Genomic DNA, 21,985 nt, shown 5'->3' on the forward strand with positions numbered 1-21,985 from the left:
CTCCTTACCTGTTTCTCTTCTTCGCCGAGGCTATGACTTACTACCTTCGGGCGAGGTCTACAGGGATCAAGGGTGTTCGCCTTCCACTCCGGGAGGACACGGAGCTCTTGGACTCGGAGTACGCGGATGACACAGCCCTGTATGTCCAGGACGATGAGATGATGCTGGAGAGGGTGAGGATGGCCCTGGAGGTCTTCTGTTCGGCTGCTGGTGCGAAAATCAACTGGAACAAATCAGTTGGTTTTCTCACAGACCCCGGGGCGTGTTCTCAGTGGGGGAGGTTTTTGGGTTTCAGGTGGATCCCACGGGGACAGACAGCTAGATACCTTGGTTTTCAGGTCGGCCTGGATATCACGCCAGCTCAGCAGTTTCTCCCGGTGCTAGATTCCATCCGACGGAAGCTGGCTTTCTGGAGCACTGCTAAGCTTTCCCTTGCAGGTCGTGCCCCGGTAGTCAACCAGGTCCTCCTAGCCACGGCTTGGTATGTGGCTTCCTGTTGGTGTTTCTCGAGATCCAGCGTGGCACAGCTTAGGAGGCTGGTTCGGAACTTCCTTTGGTCCGGGGAGGATGGCCTCAGAGATACCAGAGCCAGGGTTGCTTGGCAGACAGTCATTCTTCCACAGGCTGAGGGTGGCCTGGGGGTCATCGATCCAGAGCTTCAGAGTCAAGCCTTGTTAGGCAAGCTAGTCATCTGCGGTTTGACCCCAGGGGGGCAGACGTGGAAGATGCTACTTCAGCAGGGGGTCGGTTCTTGTGTCCCGCGCCGAGGTGGAGAGTGGCTCCCGTCCCTCAGGTGGATCTTCACTTCCGCCCCGCTCACTCAGCCCCGTTCCCCACTCGTTCGTAGCCTCCTCATGGTTTGGAGGCGGCTCCGCCTCAGTCTCATTCAGTCCCCTCCTAGCTGTCAGGAGGAGATCGATCGCCAGCCGCTTATCTGGAATGATCAGGTCAGAGATGCCGAGGGCCTTCAGTTGGGGGAGAGATCACACATCAAGTGGGATGGCTGGATGAGGGGGCCAGCCCGGTCCCTTCGAGTTTGGAGGGACACGTACAGACATTTGGAGACGGCTGATCTCGCAGAGGCAGCTGGAGGTGCCCGTGGAGCCCAGGCGAGACGCACGGAGATCGACGGCGCGATCCCAGCTGATTGGCTGGCTCCACCTGAGCTTCAGATCCTCATGCCTGGTGACGACCGTTGGCTGGGACAGTTCACCCCCCGTGGCATCCCATTGGTGGTCGCAGGACTTATGGACGATTCCTCTATTTCCTTCTTCGCGGTTATGGGGGATGGACGACTCAGGATAGAGGATGCACTCATCGACCCCCTACTCCCATGGCAGAGGGTTCGGGTCGTAGGCCTTTTGGGAAAGGTCTGGTGTACCGATCCTAGCATTGAGCAGGATCAGCTGCAGCTTTGGCGACTCTGGCTCTGGGAGGGGCGGGCCTTGTCAGAGCTTGATTGGGACCCAGGAGAGTGGAGATGGCCAGAGATTGTGACAGGACAGGGGCCGACCTCCTTCTTTGCCTACAGCACGACTTTGGGCAGGCGAGTTCTTGGGAGGATGCAGAGCCGCCCCCCCACCCAGCGGCCCAGCTGGTATGCACAGGGTATTTCCAGGTTCTTTTTGCAGGCCTTCTGGAAGGCCTTGTGGGAGAGCTGGCGGCCACGGAAGATCTCCTACTTCCTATGGCTTCTTGCCCACAAAGGTCTTCCAGTGGGGAGCTGGTTGCCGCAGATAGGCCAGGACGGACGCTGTCAGATCTGCCATGAGGATGAGGAGTCACCAAAACACTGCCTGTGGAGCTGCACTCGCGCCCAGGAAGTGTGGAGGTGGACTTTCGGGATTCTTACTCGCGCAGCACCGGAGCTAGGTTTGATCACTTGGGGCGCGTTCCGTTGGTGCAGCACCGCACCTGGTCTTCATCACTTATTCGAGGCATGCCAACAGGACCCCACTTTCCTTATTACACAGGGGACGTGGGGGCCGCTCGAGGGTATCCCGCAGCACCTAGCAGAGGCTGATACAGGAGTTCAGGAGAGGCAGCCAGTCTGGGAGATTATTAGCAGCATCACAGGGTGGCACATTTGGACCTCGCGTTGCGCGCAGATCCTCGGTGGCACCTCCTTATCGACTGCCCAGATCATGACTGATATTTGGAGCGAGATTATTCATACCCTCAGAGGCCAGTGGGACCAGATTCAGGGAGATTCCCGGGCCGGTGGGGAGAAGCGGAGACGCTTCCTCCGGGCTTGGGACACACAGGGCCTCTTCTTCGAGCAGACTTCGCAGGGCCTTCGGTGGCGCTACTCACCACCCTGATGGCTGTTCATTCACACTCGCCTTATCCCTCCGTGAGAGAGAGATTTACTTTTTTGTTACCTTTTAGGGCTGTGTCCGATTTGTGAACGCAGCCCGTCAGCTACAAGCTGACCTTTTGTATCTTGCTCTCAAAGTAATATAATTAGCACTGTTTTTTCAAAAAAAAAAATCCCTAAGAATTTTTTGTATTTGGTTTTCTTCAATCTCATAGACCCTTGGATCTTTCGAAGACTTTAATAAAAGTTATTTCTTTCTTGTCCTCTCTCTCTGGATCTCCCGTGGATGTTAGCAACATCGTATGATATCTCTCTCATCGGATCTGTAGCAGATGTTAATAACATGAAATCCTCCTTCCCTCCATGGTGCAACGCTTCTCAAACCTTGAAACTGATTCTATGAAGCACTTAGGGGTCATTATGAAGCTTGACTTCCATGATCCACTACTTGGTGGTGGTGCTGCTATTCTTCCATCTTCTCCTCTACATAGCTTGCAGCTAGGCATTGCTAGTTAGCAGCCATACATCTGATCAGTTTGCAGTCAGTCAATGCTCGGTTTAGCAGCCCTACATCTGCCCAGTTTACAGCCAGCCAGTGCTCAGTTTGCAACCATACATCTGCTCGGCTTGTAGCCATTCATTGTTCAGTTAGCAGCCATACATCTGCTCAGTTAGCACCATACTTCCACTCAATTTGCAGTCAGCTGATGCATTTGCTCAGTTTGTAGTAAGTTCATTGTCCAGTCTGCAGCCAGCTCAAGGCAATCTTTTAAGCTCTTTAATATCAGAGAGCTAGGCTTTCTTGCATACAATTCTTGTTGACTTAATCATTAAATTCTCTGTCAATGCACTAGACAGATGTATTTAAAAATGTATCGAATTGCTATTACTAATGTTTGGAATTAGTGATCCTGTGGCAGGCATCTTCCCTCAGAGTTGGAGAACCCATATAGGCCTGAGGCCATGAAGATTGGCCTAGCTTATTTGTATGATCTGGAAGAGCTTTATAATTAGTTATGATTTATCATTTTCAAGTTGTTTCCTAAAGAAGATAGAGAACTCTAGGAGTTGTACTAATGTTTTCTCAAAAATCTCTGAAGAAAGGTTTCAGATGAGTGTTGATAAACAGGTGAAGAATGAGGGGATAGGGCCCCCCATATTAACCTCTCTATAAGTGCTTATTACGAGTAAAAATTTTGAGGCTTTCAATAATGTCTTGGAACCAATTATTTGAAGTTGAGCAATGCTATTTCCACAGTGATCTTGACGTTTATACTCTTATTAAATGTGGCTTTTTCCAAACTTCAAGTTGTTCAATGAGGCTTACCAAGTACATAGGGGGGTAGTTTCATTGGTTGCTCATTTTGATTGATTCCCAAGACTGTCTTCTTGGTTTAGCTCTATAAGTTTTTCATACCTAGTATTTTCTCCTTCGATCTCCACTATAAGATCAAGAATAGGGTCACTTTTACTTAAGAAGGACTAATCTTTTCTCCGTTTGGAATAGAGTGTGCTACATACAAGTCATAGAATGAATGCATAAAGATGGTAAATTTAGAGTACCAAGGCCTTGATCACACCATGCGCCTTAAGACTTTAAGACGTTACCTTCTCTGAGTAAGTCAGCTAAGGGCTAGACATAAGCTTATATGTTATATCTGTCCTAATGTATTGGTGAGATGTAGAACATCAAAAACGGTCTGATAGGTAAGAAATGGAGAAAATCTTTCATGCATCCATGCAGTTCACTGCTTCTAAAAAATCTTTATGCCTGCATATTGTCAAAAGATGAAGATCATGATAACTATACTGTTACATCTAGTATCCATCATATTTTAGACAGGAAAAAAATAGATTGGAATTAAATATATATTTCCATAAGCTAGTCTTTGAAATGAGTTGTAACAGGGACATCACTATCACAAAATGGATGTTAGATTAAGGAGTTTTATTTCCTACTCGTAGACTGCTGATGCTTCACTGTTAAAGCAGTATTTTCATATTGAAAAACCAGGACAGATGCTCATTTGGTAAGAGAGGAAAAGTACTATGAAGAGATGCTCATTCTTTATTCAAAGAAAGAGATGCTCATTTGGCACAGCATCGCAAGAAAATATGTCACGGGGACAAGATTTTTGTTGGCAAATACACCGTGACTACCTTGGCTTCGGGGACTAGCCTAGAGGAAGTGCTAACTTCCTAAAAGTCCCTAAAATTTGATGTTAAAATAGGGTCTAAAGTTCACCTACTAGGCCCAAGTGCTAGGCCAAGGCAAGGAATAAGAGGGCCCAAGGGAAGGCACAAGTGTGACCTTGGTGGGTGGGTTAGAGGCTTTACTGAGCCACGTGGCAGTCCTTTATTTGCATGTGTTGTTTTCTCTCTCCAGTTCGCATTACGAGGTGACCCATTGGCTGTACAGCTCTCCCTGCTCACATGTGCTCATCTCCCATGCTCCATTTCACGCATTTCGAGACTGTGTGGCTATCCTTCACGCCATTCGAGGCTGTTCTCTGCTGTACGGATCATTTGGCACGCCATTCGAGGCTGTTCTCTGGTTGTACTGTGTTTGCACGCAGCCCAATCGAGGTTATTTGCTGATTGTATGGCTCATTTACACACTCACCAAGGCTCATTGCTGCTGTACGGATTCCCCTCTCCTGCTCGTGATCATTTCTACACCATCTTCCGTCTCTCTCCATTCTAATCCTATCTACTCCCACCTCCTTTCTCCTACGTGCTGCCTACACTCTCTCTCCCAACCTCTCTCTATCTCTCTTCCCCGCCTGCAGCTCCCACCCTCCTAGCTCCCCGCAGCTCCTCCTCTAGCCGGCTGCTCCGCCCTCCCGCTGCCTCCTCCGCCCGTGCAGCGTCTTCCTCCCGCTTGGCCTCTCCCACCTAGCCTCGCCACTCCCAACCTCCTCCGCCTACTCTCAACTAGCCTCGCCACCCCTCAGCCCTCCCAGCCCCCACCCTCAGCCTACCTCCACCTAGCCTCGCCACCCCTCAGCCCCCCCGCCCTATCCTATCCTATCACCACTCCTTCCTCCTCCATTCCCCTCCACATTCACCCATTCTCCTCCGCCCCAACCTACAGCCCCACCTTCTGCCCCCTCCATTGAGCTCTCCCGCTCCCCGCCTTTTTTCAGCCCCCTAGGGGTACCTCCCGTCGGGGGGGGGGGGGGGGTATTAATCCCACTCCTACACTAAGACCTGCACCGACTACGGGTCAGTCAAACGAAATGGGGAAAGGTGGCAAAGATACGGATAAAGCCGCCAAGAAAGATGACAACAAAGCCAAGAAACAAACACAGCTGAAACTCGAGGATGTGAACACACGCTACAACCGCAGTGGACTCAGAGTTGACAGCAAAGCAAAGGAGGGGTCCACCTCAGCCTCAGCCTCAGCCTCAGTCTCAGCTTCAGTCTCACTCTCAGTCTCAGCTTCGGTCTCAGCTACATCCTCATCCTTAGCTTTAGCGCCAGCCTCAACGTCAGCTCCAGTTTCAGTTTCAGCTCCACTTCCATCCACAGCCTCTACAGTTACAGCTACTGGCTCTAATATACCCCTACCCATGACATCGATTGTTCCACCCTCCCCTAAGATAGAGGGGTTGTCACTAACACCATCTCTTCCATCTCTCCCTTCTTCTCCCGCTACAGTTCTCTCTCCGATTATGACACCTACTTTGGAGGGGTCATACACTATTCCACACTACTCGACCTTTTTCTTCCCTCTGCCTCTCAGTCAGCCCACGTTCCCACACCCTGCTGGGATCGCCTCCTCCAAGCCACTATCATCTCCATACCGCACCCATCTCACCTAGCCATCACCCAACCTCCAGTCTCATCCTCACACTTTCATGCCACAGTCCTTTCAGTTTCTGCTAGAGCACGGACGAGCTGACCCATCAGAGGCTTGGGAGAACTTGCTGATGGAGGTTCATAGCATCCGAGAGCACGAGAGGGAGCTGTCATGCTTCGCATAGGAGCAGACACGCTTCACCCAGGAGTAGGCATGTCTCATACAAGAGCAGTCTCACGCTATCTGAGACTAGGCTGATCTTATTAAGGGGCTTAGACAGGAGATCTCGCAGCTCCGACAGGTGGTCACTGCTATAAGTACAGTCCAAGGGAGCACCCCAGTTGTGAAGGCACAAATTGCGAGCATGCAATCAGCCATCGAGAAGACGTCCAGATGGATCAACGTAGCCAAACGAGAAACTGCAAGGGCAACCGTTTCGGCTACCCTCCTAGAGCAGCAACAGAGAGCTAGCAAGGCTCTCAACATCAGAGTACATGGGGATCCCACGCATTGAGGCTACACCGATGGAAGATGCGACCGCCTTCGTGGCCACTACTCTAGGGGCGACTAAGCACAGGATTGAGAGAGCATGGCGGGTTGGGAGGAACCCAACCGAGAGCAGCCCCTTATCATACGATTCCATGATGCCCAAGCACGACTTTCGGCTTTACATTGTAGGTCAGTCTTACGAGACCAGCCAGCGATCTCCATGGATGAGGACACCCCACTACAAGTTGAGGAGAGGCACTTTCTGTTGCAACAGCGGGATCAAGCCCGCAAGGAGGGGAAGTGGGTAGTAGTACGAGATGGATGACTCCTTACAGGCCCCCGTCGGGCACCCACCTCTCCTCCGGCATAGGGAGGCGGAGTCTATGAGACTCAGACATCCAAGACCCTATCATGCACCATCTGGAACTGTAATGGTACCTTATGGCCAGAACCAGGGAACTTCTTGGAATCCTATACAGGTCACAACACAGTCTTTTATATAGAGACACATCGGAGTCCAGAGCGCCCACTACCAGTAGTGAGTGGGTATACATGGGAGTCTGCCTACAGAGATGAGATGAGGGATACAAGAGGTGTTCGAGGGTCAGGAGGAGTCGCAGTCCTTTACAGATCCACACTTTTGGGGGCCATCTCACTGGAGTAGAGAGATACACATTCTAGGTTTCTCTGGATCCGGATTTGGCACATGGATAGCCAAGATCTGTTTATTGTAGTTTGCTACTTTCCCCCGGAGACCTCCCGCTTTACCAAAGATATCCGAGGGGAGGATGAGACATCCCCATTTGTTGCTCTTTATCAGTCCATTGTTGACTTCTCTAGCCGTGGAGAAGTCCTCCTAGTTGGAGACTTGAACGCGAGGACAAGCGCTCGTCAGGCACCACTCCTCGACTTCAGGAATGATTCCACCCTACTGCCAGATATTGACCTTGAGGAGGCAAGTATGCTACGAGTTTCAACTGACATACGAGGACCATTCGTATCTTATGGGCAGGCCCTATTAGACCTCGACAGGATGCATGATTTCATTATTTATAATGGTCTTGACAGATGGCCCACATCAAGTGGCTTCATGTGCTTTCCACATGGGGGAGGCTTCAGTGTTGTGGACTACATCATGGGATCCCCTGCCTTCACATCTCACATCACTGACTTTACCGTAGCACCTCTCCCTCCAAGGCCTGATCATACCTATCTTTTCTTTAGCATTTCTACCCCCCGCCGCACAGCACTTTCTACCCCGTTGAGTTCTTACTCCACCTACCATGATATACGCTTTGATCGCAATCACTCACCTACTTACTCTTGCCGACTCTTGCCGTCTATACATACTTCTCGCATATATTCACTTCATACCCCTATTAGAGGATCGTGCTGCCCTAGTCACCCACTCACTACACGAGACTGCTCTTCACGTCTTTCCCCACACCACCCGCTCCACCCGCCCACCACCACTTGGGACCGCACCATGTAATAGCTGGTACGATGATGAGAGTAAGACTTTACGCCGTCAACTCAGATTCGAAACCAAAAACAGTCTTCCAAGCGAACCAAAGACGCTACACGAGTACCGTCGACTAGTACGCAAGAAGAAACTTGATTTTGTGCATCGAAACGAGGAGCTACTAAACATTCTATTCAATAACAACTCTAAGGACTTTTGGCGGAGATTTCTAGAGGGACGGTCCCCCTCACCACTCATTGACACTCAGGTGTGGTTTGATTATGCACGCACACTCTATGATATCCCAAATCAGCCAGTCCCTAACCTATCACATATGCCACGTCCCACATCCTGCACCCTCTTCACTAGGGGGGGGGAGGGGGGTAAAGGATGTCGTAATGAAAGTTCATAATGGCCGAGCGAAGGATCATGAGGGACTATGCACTAAGTTCATTGCATATGGGATTAACCTCCTAGCCCCGATCTTAGCAAAGCTATTTAATGAAGCTTTTGCTTGGGGTTTACACGCACCTGGACCATTAACACTATCTCACCCATTCACAAGGCAAGGGATCCCATGAGCCCGGAGAACTACAGGACCATTATGATTGGACATGTCATGTCTAAGATTTATGCATCAGTACTTGATTCTGAGGTCAGCAGATTTGCAGAGTGTCGAGGACTTAGAGCAGTAGGACAAGCCGGTTTCAGGTGTGATCATGGGACCATGGACCACATTCTCGCACTCAAATGTATTATTGAGGAGGCGAGGGCACAGAAGCAAAGGGTTTACCGTTGCTTTGTGGATTTTCGCAAGACATTTAACACGGTTCCAAGAGCCCTCCTCATACGATGCCTACAGGGTTTGGATTACGACCGGGAGAGCATTTGGGCTGTCATGGCACTTTATGAGCGAGTTTTAGGCAGAGTCCGGACAGGATCTGGATGGACAGACGAGATCATGAGCACTATCGAGGTCAAACAAGGGTGTCCATTATCACCTATCTTGTTTGGCCTCTACAATGACGAGCTCAAGACAGTGATGCAAACACAGGGCGGTAGGTTGCTCTCTCACGGGCGCATTGTTTCGGATATTGCTTTACGCAGATGATGTGGCTCTCTTGTCTTCCTCAGTAGAGGGGCTCCAGAGACACCTTGACGCATTACAGTCCTTTTGTGAGTCTCACGATTTGAAGGTCAACTTGGGTAAAACCAAGGTTATGATCTTCAATACATCTTGAGCCGTCATGCGCCAGGAGTAGTTCGCATTTGATGGGTCCCCTATCGCGGTATTTTCATCAAACACTTATCTTGGGATAGGGGTCGTCTTTTCCGGACCCATCTTCACTATGAGACCCTTGATGCATGCACGCCTGAGCAAAGGATATGCTTCATTGGCTAGACTAGAGAGGCAGTGCTTCCGCTCTCACTTTCAAGATCCACGGACCAAAGGGTTGCTTTTCAACTCGTTGGTCCGCCCAGCAGGGATGTATGGCAGTCCATGCTGGGAGCCAGACTTGTCGGATATAGAGTGGATCAGGGTGGAGCGGATACAGGTTCTCATGTTATCAAGGATGATCCGTGGAAAGCCATCCATTCCTCACCAGATCATTCGGGCGGAGTTTGGGTCGACCCCTATTATAGCTAGTTGCTGCCTTTCAAGTCATCACGTATCCATACCGAGTCAGGGAGTATGGGGATTACACCTCTGGGCATAGCAGGATACCATGGCTAGCACTATCCTCTTCTATGGCACTTGCAACAAGGGGAGACCAGAGGTGCTGGTATGCACCCACAGAGAGATGGTTTGAGGGACTAGGGCTCCACATGGACAAACTACCTCCATTCCAATATAGCATGGATGCTCCGTTCTCTCCCCTTCTATCATACGAGGTCAACCAGGTTATCCATGAGGATCTACTACAACTACACACATTCCAGACTTGGTTGGGCCCGAGTGATCTTCCAGTGAAGCTGGGCTTCTACAGAGATCACTTCTTACATATCACAAGGGAGGGTTTCATTGATCCACCAGAGATTCACCTACCCCACTCGCTGAGGATCTCTTTTGGGCAGTTCCGGGTCTCTTCACACAAACTTCGTATCGAGAGCGGCAGAGCAGAGCGGTTACCCAAGGAGAGGCGCATATGCACACTGTGTGACATGCAGGAGGTTGAGACAGAGGAGCATTTCATCTTCAGGTATCCTGTTTACTATGAGATCCGAGGGCATTTCTACTGCCTCTTCAAAGATAGCTATGGGGTTTTGGCCCGTTTCCTCTCCTACCTAGACCAACAAGGTTTGGCTGGTTTCATTCATGAGGTGCTTAGACACCGCGAGAGGATACTCTGAGCACGGAGACAGGAGCAGACTTCTTCCTCGACTGATACCTCTCAGAGCTCTATGACGGAGTTCTTTCAGCCAGATCACATAGACCCCCACGAGACGAGACCTCGACATGACCGTGACCCGAAGCCTGCTGTGACCCGACAGCTCAAACAGAGGGTTGACACACAGATCATACTTGGGGACATCCCCTCCTTGTTTCGAGTCGAGCCCGACCGAGGGGGGTCACCGTGGCCCTGGTTAGACGCAGAGCTACGACCAAGAGAGGACTGCACCCTTGAGGGGCCAAGAGCGCTCTATTGCTGACCTCATGCCTCCACTGCCTCATCCATCCTGATGTCCTGCTGCTGCTGATGATGATGTTGATGAGGATGCTGAGATTGATATATAGTCGACTATCGGCTGGATGCCTTGTGGAATGCATTGTCAGCTTTCAATTGATCACAGACATTGGGGAATGCCTTAGCCTTGCCTTGGCAGTCGGGTGCTAGTTGGCGCTTGGAATTGGATGCCTACTGAAGCCAGGAATTGGCTTGGACAGTGGAATTGCCAGTGAAGCAAAGTGCAAGGGTGAGCCCTTGTTGCCAGAAGAAATATATAAATACCGAAAGGCAATCATGGGAATCTCCCGCAACCCATCAAAGCCAAAAGGGAAAGTTTTCCAAAGCCATAGCCCACCAAAATAAGCCTACCTACTACCTTGAGGCCAGCCCAACTGCTGCATGCCTTGTAGGGGGAAACTTGCCTCACTTCTTGAGTGGAAACTTGCCTCACTTCTTGAGCCTCCTTCTCTACTGCTTGATGGTGCTACTGCAACTATCCCCCTCTCGGAACACCACTCTTATGGGCAGCAAGTCATTCAGTTTGGAGGACTAGTAATCCTTGGAGGAGACCGGCCTTCAAATCTAGCCAGCCCATGCTCAGTTAATGGCCATACATTCCCTTGGCTTGCAGCCATTCATTGCTCAGTTAGCAGCCATATATCAGCTCAGTAAGCACACATACATGTGCTTAGCTTGCAGCCAACCATTGCTCAACCTGTAGCCAGTCATTGCTCATCCAGCATCCATACATCAGCTCAGTTAGCAGCCATATATCTGCTCAGTTTACAGTCACCCAATGCTCAGCAATATATGTGATCAGTTAGCAGCTACACATCTGCTCCGTTTGCAGTCATCCAATGCTCAGTTAGCAGCCATTAATTTGCTCAGTTTGCAATTACTCCACTTCCCAGTTTGCAGCCAAACTCCAGATTTTTTTAAAAGCTATTCATTCAGCTCTAAATATCAGGGGACTAGTCCTTTCTTACAAACAGTTCTTGTTGAGTTAAACTGTCTGATATTGAACTAGAAGAATGAATGGTAATTACTACTAAGCAGGCACACCCAAGACTAATACTAATACTAATATCTAAAACCCCATGAAAAGTAGATACACAGTGTGATGAGGAAGTACATGGCGTATAATATCATATCCTATCAAGTGATCAGGGACAAGATGTGGGAGCTCACTATTGGGGGGAGGGAAGCATAAGGCTGAAAAAACTGGATGTCCACCTATATGGTGGGTCCTCTATATGCTGTCTAAGGGACCAGGTCCACTGGCCGGACAAGAATAACAGTGGCTATCCTTAATAAGTTACAGCGCCAAAAAAAAAACCCGTCATTTTCACATTTACAAAGAACAAGTAAGACAGTAACCATGAAATCATTACCTTGTGATATTTAGCTAAAAGGTTGTAAAAATGGCTCTCTGTAGCTCAACTTTTCAGGGCACCAACCTTACAAGAGCAAGGCCTATCTATCCTAAAGCACACCTTTAGAGAAGCATGGCTAGCCTTGATCATGTAGGGCCTATGGGTTGCACTATGAACTAAGCATAAAGGATGATAGATGGCATGCAAAAGTGGAACCTACAAATTTAAACAAATTACAAGCAGGAGTGGAATCATACCATCGTTGACATCTCTAATTGCAACTCCAAAATATAGCTGTAGTAGTGAAGGCACCAACTTCAGGGCATGTTTTAGCCTTTCTGATTGAGATGGACCCATAACCGCTTCTAGAGCTGCAGCCATTCCTGGGAATGCCCAATGTCGCTCCTGATATTATAAACAAGAAAGGGTGATACTGCTGCCATTGTCCATAGTATACTGATGTTACATCGCATATTCAGCTTCACTCATGCTTAGCTAGTCAACCTCAATCAAAATAATTTCATTGCATAATTTTATTGAGACACAAGCAAAATAAGAATACAAAAGTACTTGGTTTCCCTAATTAACACAACTTGCAAAAACATCCTCCAAAAATCAAGCTGCAAGCCACTTACTGCAAGCCCATCATTCTCATCTTTCAAAAGGTCTGCAAACAGGGCTTCTGCCTCGTCCTTAGAAGATGTGCTTTCATCACCAGAGTCCCCACCCTGGTCTGGAGTGCTGGATCCAGTGTACGCCTCATCCATTAGTGCCAGCAAGGCCTGCAAAGCAACAAGATGTGTTTATTTTTTCAAAGTATCAGCAAGTAAAAACAAAACCATCAACATGAAACAAATGGAACTTGGAAGGTCCCACATACATCAAGGTAGGATTATGAAAGGGAAAGGGTTTTCCTTTATTATTTTCCTTGTTTAATCCCCTCTTCTTTTTCAGAAGTGGAGAGATATCTACACATTCGCACACACACCCACAAAAAACCACATAGCTTATACTGGGGCATGCCTCAGGGGCTGGGCTTTTTTGAACCATGGCCATATTGTCACTGAGCAAAGATCCAGAACGCCTCTCAAGGCTCTCCAAAGCCAGCACTAATGCTGAAGCAATCATAAAATCCAAACATCACTAGTGAGTCATTTATTTTATCAAACAAAGAATTTTCTTGCAAGAACTACATGAATAAAACAAGAGGGCATGGGAGAGTAACAAAATTTTGGGAAACTCAATTTTTTATATGCATCAAAGAGAGAACCTTGTTTTCAAGCAACAAAGTGAACAGACAGGAAAAAGACACTATACTTACTTGGCAGGTCAAGAAGTGCTGGAAATAAAGGCAAAAACGAAGATGGTCCCATAAGAGCAGGAAAAAGCTGCAAAAATGCTTCATCTAGCCTGCAACCACAGTCAACTACTATAATCAACATCCTTTCAATCAATCACGCCCTAAGGCAATGAACAAACTAGATAGGCTGTGAGCATGGAAGATACATTCCAAATTGGTTACATTGAAAGACAACCTCAACGATTGGCCTTAGTCCACAATGGGCAAAGAAAATAACTACTATGTCAAACACACCAGCAAAAGCGAGGTTGAAAGAAATTGCTGAATTTCTTGGCACACCTACAGCTGCACTTGGTGATGGTACAAGTCTTCGTTGTGAGACGAAATTCAATGTAAGCGTAATCTTGGTTTGCAGTGTATTTGTAAAGCACACTAAAAAGCGCAAGGCCTTTTTCTTTCCAAAAGCTTCGACTTTATTATGGGCGAACCAATAATCGATGTACATCTCTAGAGGATGAGAACCATTGCTAGGACAAACAGGGACATTACAACCACCCTTACAATTTCAAGAACGGGGTGCTTGTCAACAAAACAGGTTGCTGCCTAATCTTCCCCTAAAAGGATCTTGTAGTTAGGTTATCCTATAGGGCAAAATATGATTCAAAGTTCAAGAGTAGTCAAGCCCAAAGAAGGCAACAAAATCCATCTATTACAAGCCCTAGGGTTAAAGATGATAAATATAATCTAGAATAGAGGCCTAAACATTAAAAAGCATTCAAGGCATGGGCTCTCACGTAGGTCCAATGATCACTTTTGACTTAAGCAGCATCAGCAAGCTAGTTCAAGGGTTTCCTGTTTGGATCTAAAGTACTTTTCATGGGAAAAAAGAAGGGAAGGGTGGAGAAGATAGGCTCTCCCATAAGAGTCGAGCTCCATTTGGATCTAGATCACTAATTTGCCATCCTCATTATATCTCCTTCTCAATCCATTAATTGTATATACCTTTTTAAGACAAGAATATATCCAATCCTACAAATATCCATTTTCATATATTTATTTCCTAGCCTAAGGCTATCTTATGGCTGCATATGTGCTTAATAGGTGCCACACCAAGGCAGTCAAAAACATGACACCCTATGAAACTTTTTACTTTAGCGACATCCCAAGCATCATATCTCTTCTTCTGTTTTGGAGCATAGAAAGGGTGAAATTTTATTATATAGGTAACAATTTTGTTAATTAATACAGCGGACCAGCCAGTAGTGAGAAGAACTTGATCAACATAATTTGGCCCAGAAACAGAACTCTAAACTCAGAACTTAGAACACCTGTGGTTTATTTAGATTTTCACAAACAGCTTCCAATTTAATACCTCTCTAATAATTTGTGTGCAATGGATGGATGGGAACATCTTGTACATGGACTGGCTTTCAATGTACCTGGAATGTTGATTTTGGGATTACGGTAGGCAACTTCTTAGTTTCAGGAACCTGGGTTTAGGGTTTTGGCAAGACAGTTCAGGGTTCCAGTTGTCGAGTTTCAGGATCTGGGTTCAAGCAAGGGTTCCAGTTTTCGAGTTTCAGGATCTGGGTTCAAGCAAAATGGGTTCCAGGTTCTGACAAGAGGGAGTTCTGCCTTCTGGCAAGAGGCATCAGGTTTTTGGCAAGAGGTGTCCGGTTTCTAGGTTCCAGTTTTCAGGAAAGGGGTTTTAGTTTCTCAGTTCCGGCAAGAGGGTTCCAAGTTCTGGGTTTCGGCAAGAGGGAGTGAGAGTTCTGGGTTACGGCAAGAGGGTTCCGCGTTCCTGCGAATGGGTTCTGCATGCCAGCAAGAGGGTTCCAATTTGCAGGTTCCGGCAAGAGGGTTATGCTGGGTTCTGACAAGAGGGTCTCGGCAAACGAATTTTGGTTTCCAGGTTCCAAGGTTCAGCAAGAAAATAGCAAGTCATTTAGTGGGTTCTGTGGGTAAATGCAAGAGACTGCACTGATGAGGGAGACTGATTTATTCTCTATCCAATCGATACACTGATGCTAAATATGATCGCTTAACAGATGAGTTTACATTTCATTGCTGTTTCCAAATGTCAGATGGTATTATTGGACCAATTGGAAACTCTTCAAAGCAAAAATAGTTCTGTCCAGTAGTCCATTTTTTTCCTCCCTCACAGAAAATAGGCAAACAAATACGGATTCCTGAAAAAAGAATGAATTGCTGGTCCAACATAACACGGTTCTTACAGACCTATCTGTGTCACGGAAGATCCCAACTCGAGTGCTAGTACCCTAATTGTGGCATACAACTGTGTGGAGCAGGAGAAGAAGATAACTTTATTCTTCCGATGCTGATATTCTCAGTGCAGATTATTATCCTCAAGCATACATCAAGGGAATTCCAAAACTTGGACTTGTTCTTTAAACCCGAAAATCATCAGCTCTAATATGGCACTCTTAGTGAGTACATGCATGGCATAGATTGTCAGAGTACGCAGTAGAAGATAGCATGTGGAAGAGAGAGATGCAGAAATGCGACTAGAGAGAGAACGAACTGCAACTAGAGAGAGAATGTTCTGCACAACAAACTGCAAAAGATTGCAAGGACCATGTGCTGGAGAAACGCCTGCCTTATTGCTGAGAAAACCACAACTGGAAGATCACAAACCAAGGAAGGACTGCACCCTGGAAGACTCCAACCAGAGGCTGAAACTGCACCTCTAGTTCATAGAATACAAGGGCACAATGAACCCTACTTAAAGAAGGTGTAGGCTGCTGACCTGGCTGACTTAACCCCACTGGGTCTGGGTTCGCTGGTCTGCTAACCCGACCTGATCTGAACAGTTTACCTAACCCTGGTCAGGTCAGTGACCCATTGGTTGGGTGGTTGGCTGGCCGGACTGGTCCCAACCGGACCTGCTCTTCCTGGCCCTTACCAGGCCTCTTCACCTAGCCTACTTCAGCCAACATACCAGTCTCTTAACCAGGCCTTACTTCCGCCGTAAGCAGCCTATACACCCTGGCATAATGCCCTGGCACAGCCCCCAGCTAACTGCATAACTTACAGGGAGAATACTACAACTATCTTTGGGCAGGCACATGCACAAATCAGCCCTCACTCCATATAGTACAGATAGGAGATGCCCAGAACTCTTCAAACCCACTCTCAGCTCCTGAAGTCGAACCAAACCCACGAGCTGGAGACCTGGCCAAGTAGCCTTCGTACCCACACCATCTCATACACAGTTCCAGAAGCAACCAGGTTCTCAGCCTGAGTTGATGACAAGGCTAGTTGCTTCTCGCCGCTCCATGAGATTGTTCCCGGACTAGGGAAACGTGTTTCATGGGCGATACATTGTTGTAGAGAGATGCCAAATGCTCCCAAATTCCTTTGACCAGCGTCATGTGCTTCAAGTGGCTGATCACCTAACACGTACAGTTGAGGAAGATGAAGGAACGAACTTGAGCATTGACAAGATCCCACAGCTGTGCCAATGAAACTTTTCTGGCTAATCAAATTGTAATTGCATACTTAATAATGTGGCAATTTTTGCTAATTTGCACTACGTAATCAGAGAGAGAGAGAGAGAGACATATTAACGTCCACGGGAGACCTCGTGGGCCTATGGGACAAAGTGCACAGAAAAGCGAACTCATACAAGCCTCAATGGGCTGAAGCAAAGGGTACGCTAGGACCCTTGCTGAGTACTAGTCTATGCTAACAGAATCATAATCAAAATCAAAGTCATATCAATCAATCTATCCAGGCACTGGGACGAAACCGAAGCCTGATACAGTGAGCTCTCTGGTGGGCTGCGAAAATGTCTCGCGCTGCCGTGGGAGGCGCGGTCTCCTCGCTCTCTGGACTCTCTGGGCTATGTCTAGAGTGACCCCTCGTCTCTGTCGGTCTCCCTTGAGGAAAGTTGTGCTAGGTCGGACCTCAATAAAGTGTACTCTGGGAGCTCTCTGTCGCACATGTGGCCTCTGCGCCCCTCTCTCGGTGGTACTGTGCCGACTACTCATCCAGACTGCTCTCATATCGGCTAGCTCCTCTTCCTCCACTCCACTGTGTCCGGTGGCTGACTCAAATGTATAGAAGTCTGTGACGTGCCGTTGTGCCCAGTCACCCTCTATGTCCTGTAGTGGTCTGACCATCCCCTGCTACTCTCTGATCTGTCGTAGAAGCGCCTCCCTGTGTCGCCGCATCTCCATCAGATAAAGCCCGATACAGACCTGGTCATGAAAATGGATCAGTCGTGACAAAGGACTGAAGCCACCCCCCTCTAGGTAGAGACAGTGGTAGTGTCTCCAAATCTCGTAGTAGGCTGGGCAAACACAAAGAAAATGCTCCTCTGTCTCAACCGCCCCCAGCGTACATAGCGTGCAAACCCGCTGCTCTCTAGGTATACCCGCTGCTCTCCCTGTCTCAATCCTCAACTGATGGGATGAAACCCGCATCTGACCAATGGCAATCCTCCTCTATCCTCGAGATATTGGGGTCTGATAATGAATCCCTCCTCTGATACTCTTAGGAAGTGGTCGCGATAAAACTGGGTCTTGGTGGGGAGCTCCTGTCCTCCCCCCAAGTCTAGGATGTGTGAAGCTGGAGGAGGTCTAACCGTATGATACGGTTGATCTCATCTCGCGGGATCGACTTAGGAGGTGCATCCATGCTGTATTGAAAGGGGAAAGCCTATCCATCTGGATACCGTGCCTGGCAAGCCATGTAGATATGTGTGCATACCATGTGTCTGCCCTGCTCTCTGCAAATCGTCTAGATGACTCTAGGGCCAACCTCGAAGTCTCCAGTGGGGTAAGTCCTAGACTCTATGGATGAAAGTCACTGTCTAAAAGATGGCATCAACCTGGAGAGGTGTCATGGCGAACTCTGCCTGCACTATCTCATGTGGAACTGAGGGCTTACATCGGATCATCCTAGATCCCATTGTCACCTGTAGCCGCTCGAAGCTCCTCCAATCTGTCCTCAGAAGATCGCACCCCCACAAAGGTGTTGCATACATGACAGTCGGCTGCACTAGTGTGTCTAAAAAAGCCAGCCCTTCGTCGGTGGATCTCTCTCTCTGCAAAACATCTCTAAAGCCTCCAGATCTCTATGCAGCCCCTCCGCTGAAGAGGATATAAGGACTATATCATCAACATATAACAATATCTGTATGAGGAGATCCCCTAGTAATGAGCCCTCGCCACCTAGGCGATCTATGAAAGATGTGATCTCATCAATGTAGAGTCCAAAGAGAGTCGGTGAGAGAGGGCAGCCCTGCTTCACCCCAATGGTGCTCTCGACCCAATCCGATAGACCGCCTCGAGCACGGACCCTACCTCTAACTGACTCATATAAGCTCATCACACCCCAAATCAGCATCTCTGGGATCTACATGTCCTATAGTCTCCTGATCATGCGGGATCGTGGAACAGTGTCGAAGGCTTTCGAAAGTCTACGAAGCATGTGTAGACTCTCTAATGTTTAGACCTCGCCTCCTCAATGATAGCCCTCAGAGTGAAAATGTGGTCGAGAGAAGAGTGTTGCCTCCTGAATCCTGCATGCCCTAGTGCTTGTTGCCCCTATGCCTCTGTATGACTGCTGATCTCTCCCTCTAGTACCGATCATAGATCTTGGTCAGTGTGTCGCCAATCATGAGGGTGCGATAGTTCCCAGTGTCCATGAGGTCTCCTGCTTTGTGTATTGGTACGACAGTAGTGGTGCTCCATGCTGGTGGGAAGCCATAACAAACTACAAGGTTAAACATATGTGCGAGGATCAGTGCTAGGACCTGCTGCCCATGTGCGAAGTGCTCTGTCCGAAGGCCTTCGTGATCCTATGCTTTCCGGTTGTGGAGCCGCGGCAAAGTGCAGCCCGCACATTCTGCGTAGTGAATAGATGATAGGTAGTAGGCCTAGGCATAGTGGACATGTCTAGCAGTATCTACATATAAGGAGCATGCATAAGTGTGCCACATGCCCAAATCAGTGATGGGGATGGGTGGCTTCCCCTCCGCCAGGAATCCCCACCCAGTAGTTGGGTCTCCTCCGCAAAATGATCTGATGATCTCATCCATCCTATGTGTGAGGAAGGCTCGTCTCTTGCGGCGTGTCAACCGCTAAAAGATCCTGTGTGCTTCATGTGACGTCAACTGACCCAAGGCTCGCTCCCGTGTAAGGTGGGCTCGCATCTCTCTGCACTCATCATCAAACCAGGGGTTTTGAGGCATCTTCCCATCTCGTACCCGTGAAGATCGGATCGTAGGAAAGGATCTGGTGACAGCATCCTGTATCACTGTGACAAGGGTGGCTAAGGCGTGGGCAACGTCTAAATCAGCCTCCAAGAAGGCCAGAAGCTCTCTGGCTAAGTGGCATACATACACTAGATCAAGGGCACGGTCAAAGTGGATCTGGGTACGGGTAGCGGTAGGAACTCTCCCTGTGCCTGGTGTGGTAGCAAGAACATCGAAGGCCAGATATGAGTGGTCGCCTCCAAGTTGGGGGGGGGGTATGGTGAGGTCATGTATCCATGAGAGAGAGAGAGAGAGCAAGGTACGCACCAAAAATAAGGGCTGCCAACCCCTCCCCCCCCCGGACACTAGATCAAGGGCACGATCAAAGTGGATCTGGGTACGGGTAGCGGCAGGAACTCTCCCTGTGCCTGGTGTGGTAGCAAGAACATCGAAGGCCAGATATGAGTGGTCGGATCCAGGTGGGGGGGGTATGGTGAGGTCATGTATCCATGAGAGAGAGAGAGCAAGGCACGCACCAAAAATAAGGGCTGCCAACCCCTCCCCCCCCCCCCCCCCCGGCCCCCCGGTCTTTATTGCAATAGAAAATTCTTTTACAAAGAAGAATGAAGCTGCTCTCTAATTTATAAGCTTGGCACGCAACCAAAAAGCTAGGCTTTCCCAAAAAGCTAGGGCCTACTTTTAGCTAAAATAGCCTAGAAAGCTATAACTTTCTTCTCCATAAATATTTTCCTTGCTTTTAGCCCTATGGGCCCTCTTTTATGCTGCTTGCACCCTTGCCATGTGCTTTCTCCCAAAATTGGGCGCTCCATATCTTCTTTTCTCTTGTGGGACCTACTTTTTGTGTTTTCCTCATTAAAACTTGGGACTTTTTGCACTCTCCAAGGTCCTACACAATCAATAAACAATATCCAACACTTTGGCACATTAGAGGTTAGCTAAAGCATCCATTTCAGTTTGCTTGGCCTAATCCTAGTCGATTGTGGGCATCCCCACAGTACTCAATAACCAATGTAAAACAAAGGAAAGTAATTTTACTCTAGTTAACCAAAAGTCAACTTTCTTTGACCAGAGTCAGTGATAAAAAGATCTCTCTTTATTTCTTGGGAGAAGTACAATTTTGTGACATCCCCTCGACTTCTAATCCATTGTCCTTGATTGAAAGATAATCTAAGAAAAACTCTTCATCCACCCACTAGATAGCTAGTGCCAAATAGTTCTTGAACTTGATAAGGTACCTGCTGGTTCTTCTCTATGTGGTATACAGTTTGTTCTAGTTTAAGGATCCCCTCCATTTCTTCCACCTTAGATGGCTCCACTTGAACTAGTTCCGTGAGCTCAGGTCCCTGATATCTCGTATATTTTCAACCATTGGCCTTGGTGGGTCTTCTAGTCCTCTTTCTCGCATCTCACATCCTTGCTTTTTTTGCTCTTTATAACCAATGAGCAATAGGTAGTCATAAGCCTCGCCCCCCCACTTTTCTGCATACATAATTCTAGATTTGGATCTAATCATCCTCCAGTCTTAGGAAGGATAATTCCTTTGACTGAGACAATACCACATGGGTCTTTTGCCACTTACAACTATACCAATAATCTAGGTCCAAAAATCCACTCAATCTGATCCTTGGGATACTAAAGCGTAAAAGCTTATGTTCTTTCCCCTCTACTCTTTAAAACCCATGAGTCTCTCAGAGCATTGGGAAGTCATAAGCCCCAACCCCCCTTTTCTATGTATATAATTATGGTTCTGGGTCCAATCATCCTCCATAGATAGCACAATGCCTTTGACTTAGACAATACCACATGGGTCTTTTGCCGCTTACAACCATCTGGGTCCAAAAATCCACTCTTTTCTAATCCTTTGGATACTAAAGCATAAAAGTTCATGTTATTCCCCTCTACTTCTACGAAGCATCATAATGTCTGTGAATACACTTCAAAACAGTTACCGGGAAAGATTGTCCACGGAACAAAGATCGTCGGATGGCTAAGATGATGGTCTCAAAATGCGACGTGGAAATGGAGGGAAGTCCCAGAGCAGAACAGATGCAGATTCAGCTAGCGGGATCTTCTCAAAGGTCAGTACCTTTTTTGTTATGTGTGTCTGTTGCTAAGTTAGTAACTAGTGCACCTGATAACATCCTGTCAAAGCCCGCAGCAACGGGGTATATAGCCTTTAGTGATACGGAGTTAATTAAGATGAAAGGGCAAGTAGCTAATCATGATGTCATTGTGTTGTTTGACTCAGCGTCAACGCACAATGTGATTAACTCCAAGCTCGTAAAGAGGCTGAAACTAAAGACTAGCCCATCTGACTATGCATATACAGTTA

The 21,985-nt window shown here is 47.9% G+C and overlaps 1 protein-coding gene across 1 annotated transcript in view; it reads right to left on the minus strand.

Moving 5' to 3' along the window:
* The window catches only part of LOC147889030 (AP-5 complex subunit zeta-1), a 57,592-nt gene that overhangs the window by 9,872 nt on the left and 25,735 nt on the right, over window positions 1–21,985 (minus strand). The window contains exons 6-9 of the mRNA XM_087392809.1: window positions 13,434–13,522; window positions 13,136–13,227; window positions 12,748–12,894; window positions 12,370–12,517 (exon numbers count right to left, since the gene is read on the minus strand). Of these exons, the coding sequence (XP_087248935.1) occupies window positions 12,370–12,517; window positions 12,748–12,894; window positions 13,136–13,227; window positions 13,434–13,522 (476 nt within the window). The remainder of the gene's footprint in view (window positions 1–12,369; window positions 12,518–12,747; window positions 12,895–13,135; window positions 13,228–13,433; window positions 13,523–21,985) is intronic.

This window comes from Dipteris shenzhenensis, chromosome 21 (assembly GCF_047967505.1).
Source record: "Dipteris shenzhenensis isolate YYH24624 ecotype China chromosome 21, Dip_SZ_1.0, whole genome shotgun sequence".
Classification (NCBI taxonomy): Eukaryota; Viridiplantae; Streptophyta; class Polypodiopsida; order Gleicheniales; family Dipteridaceae; genus Dipteris; species Dipteris shenzhenensis.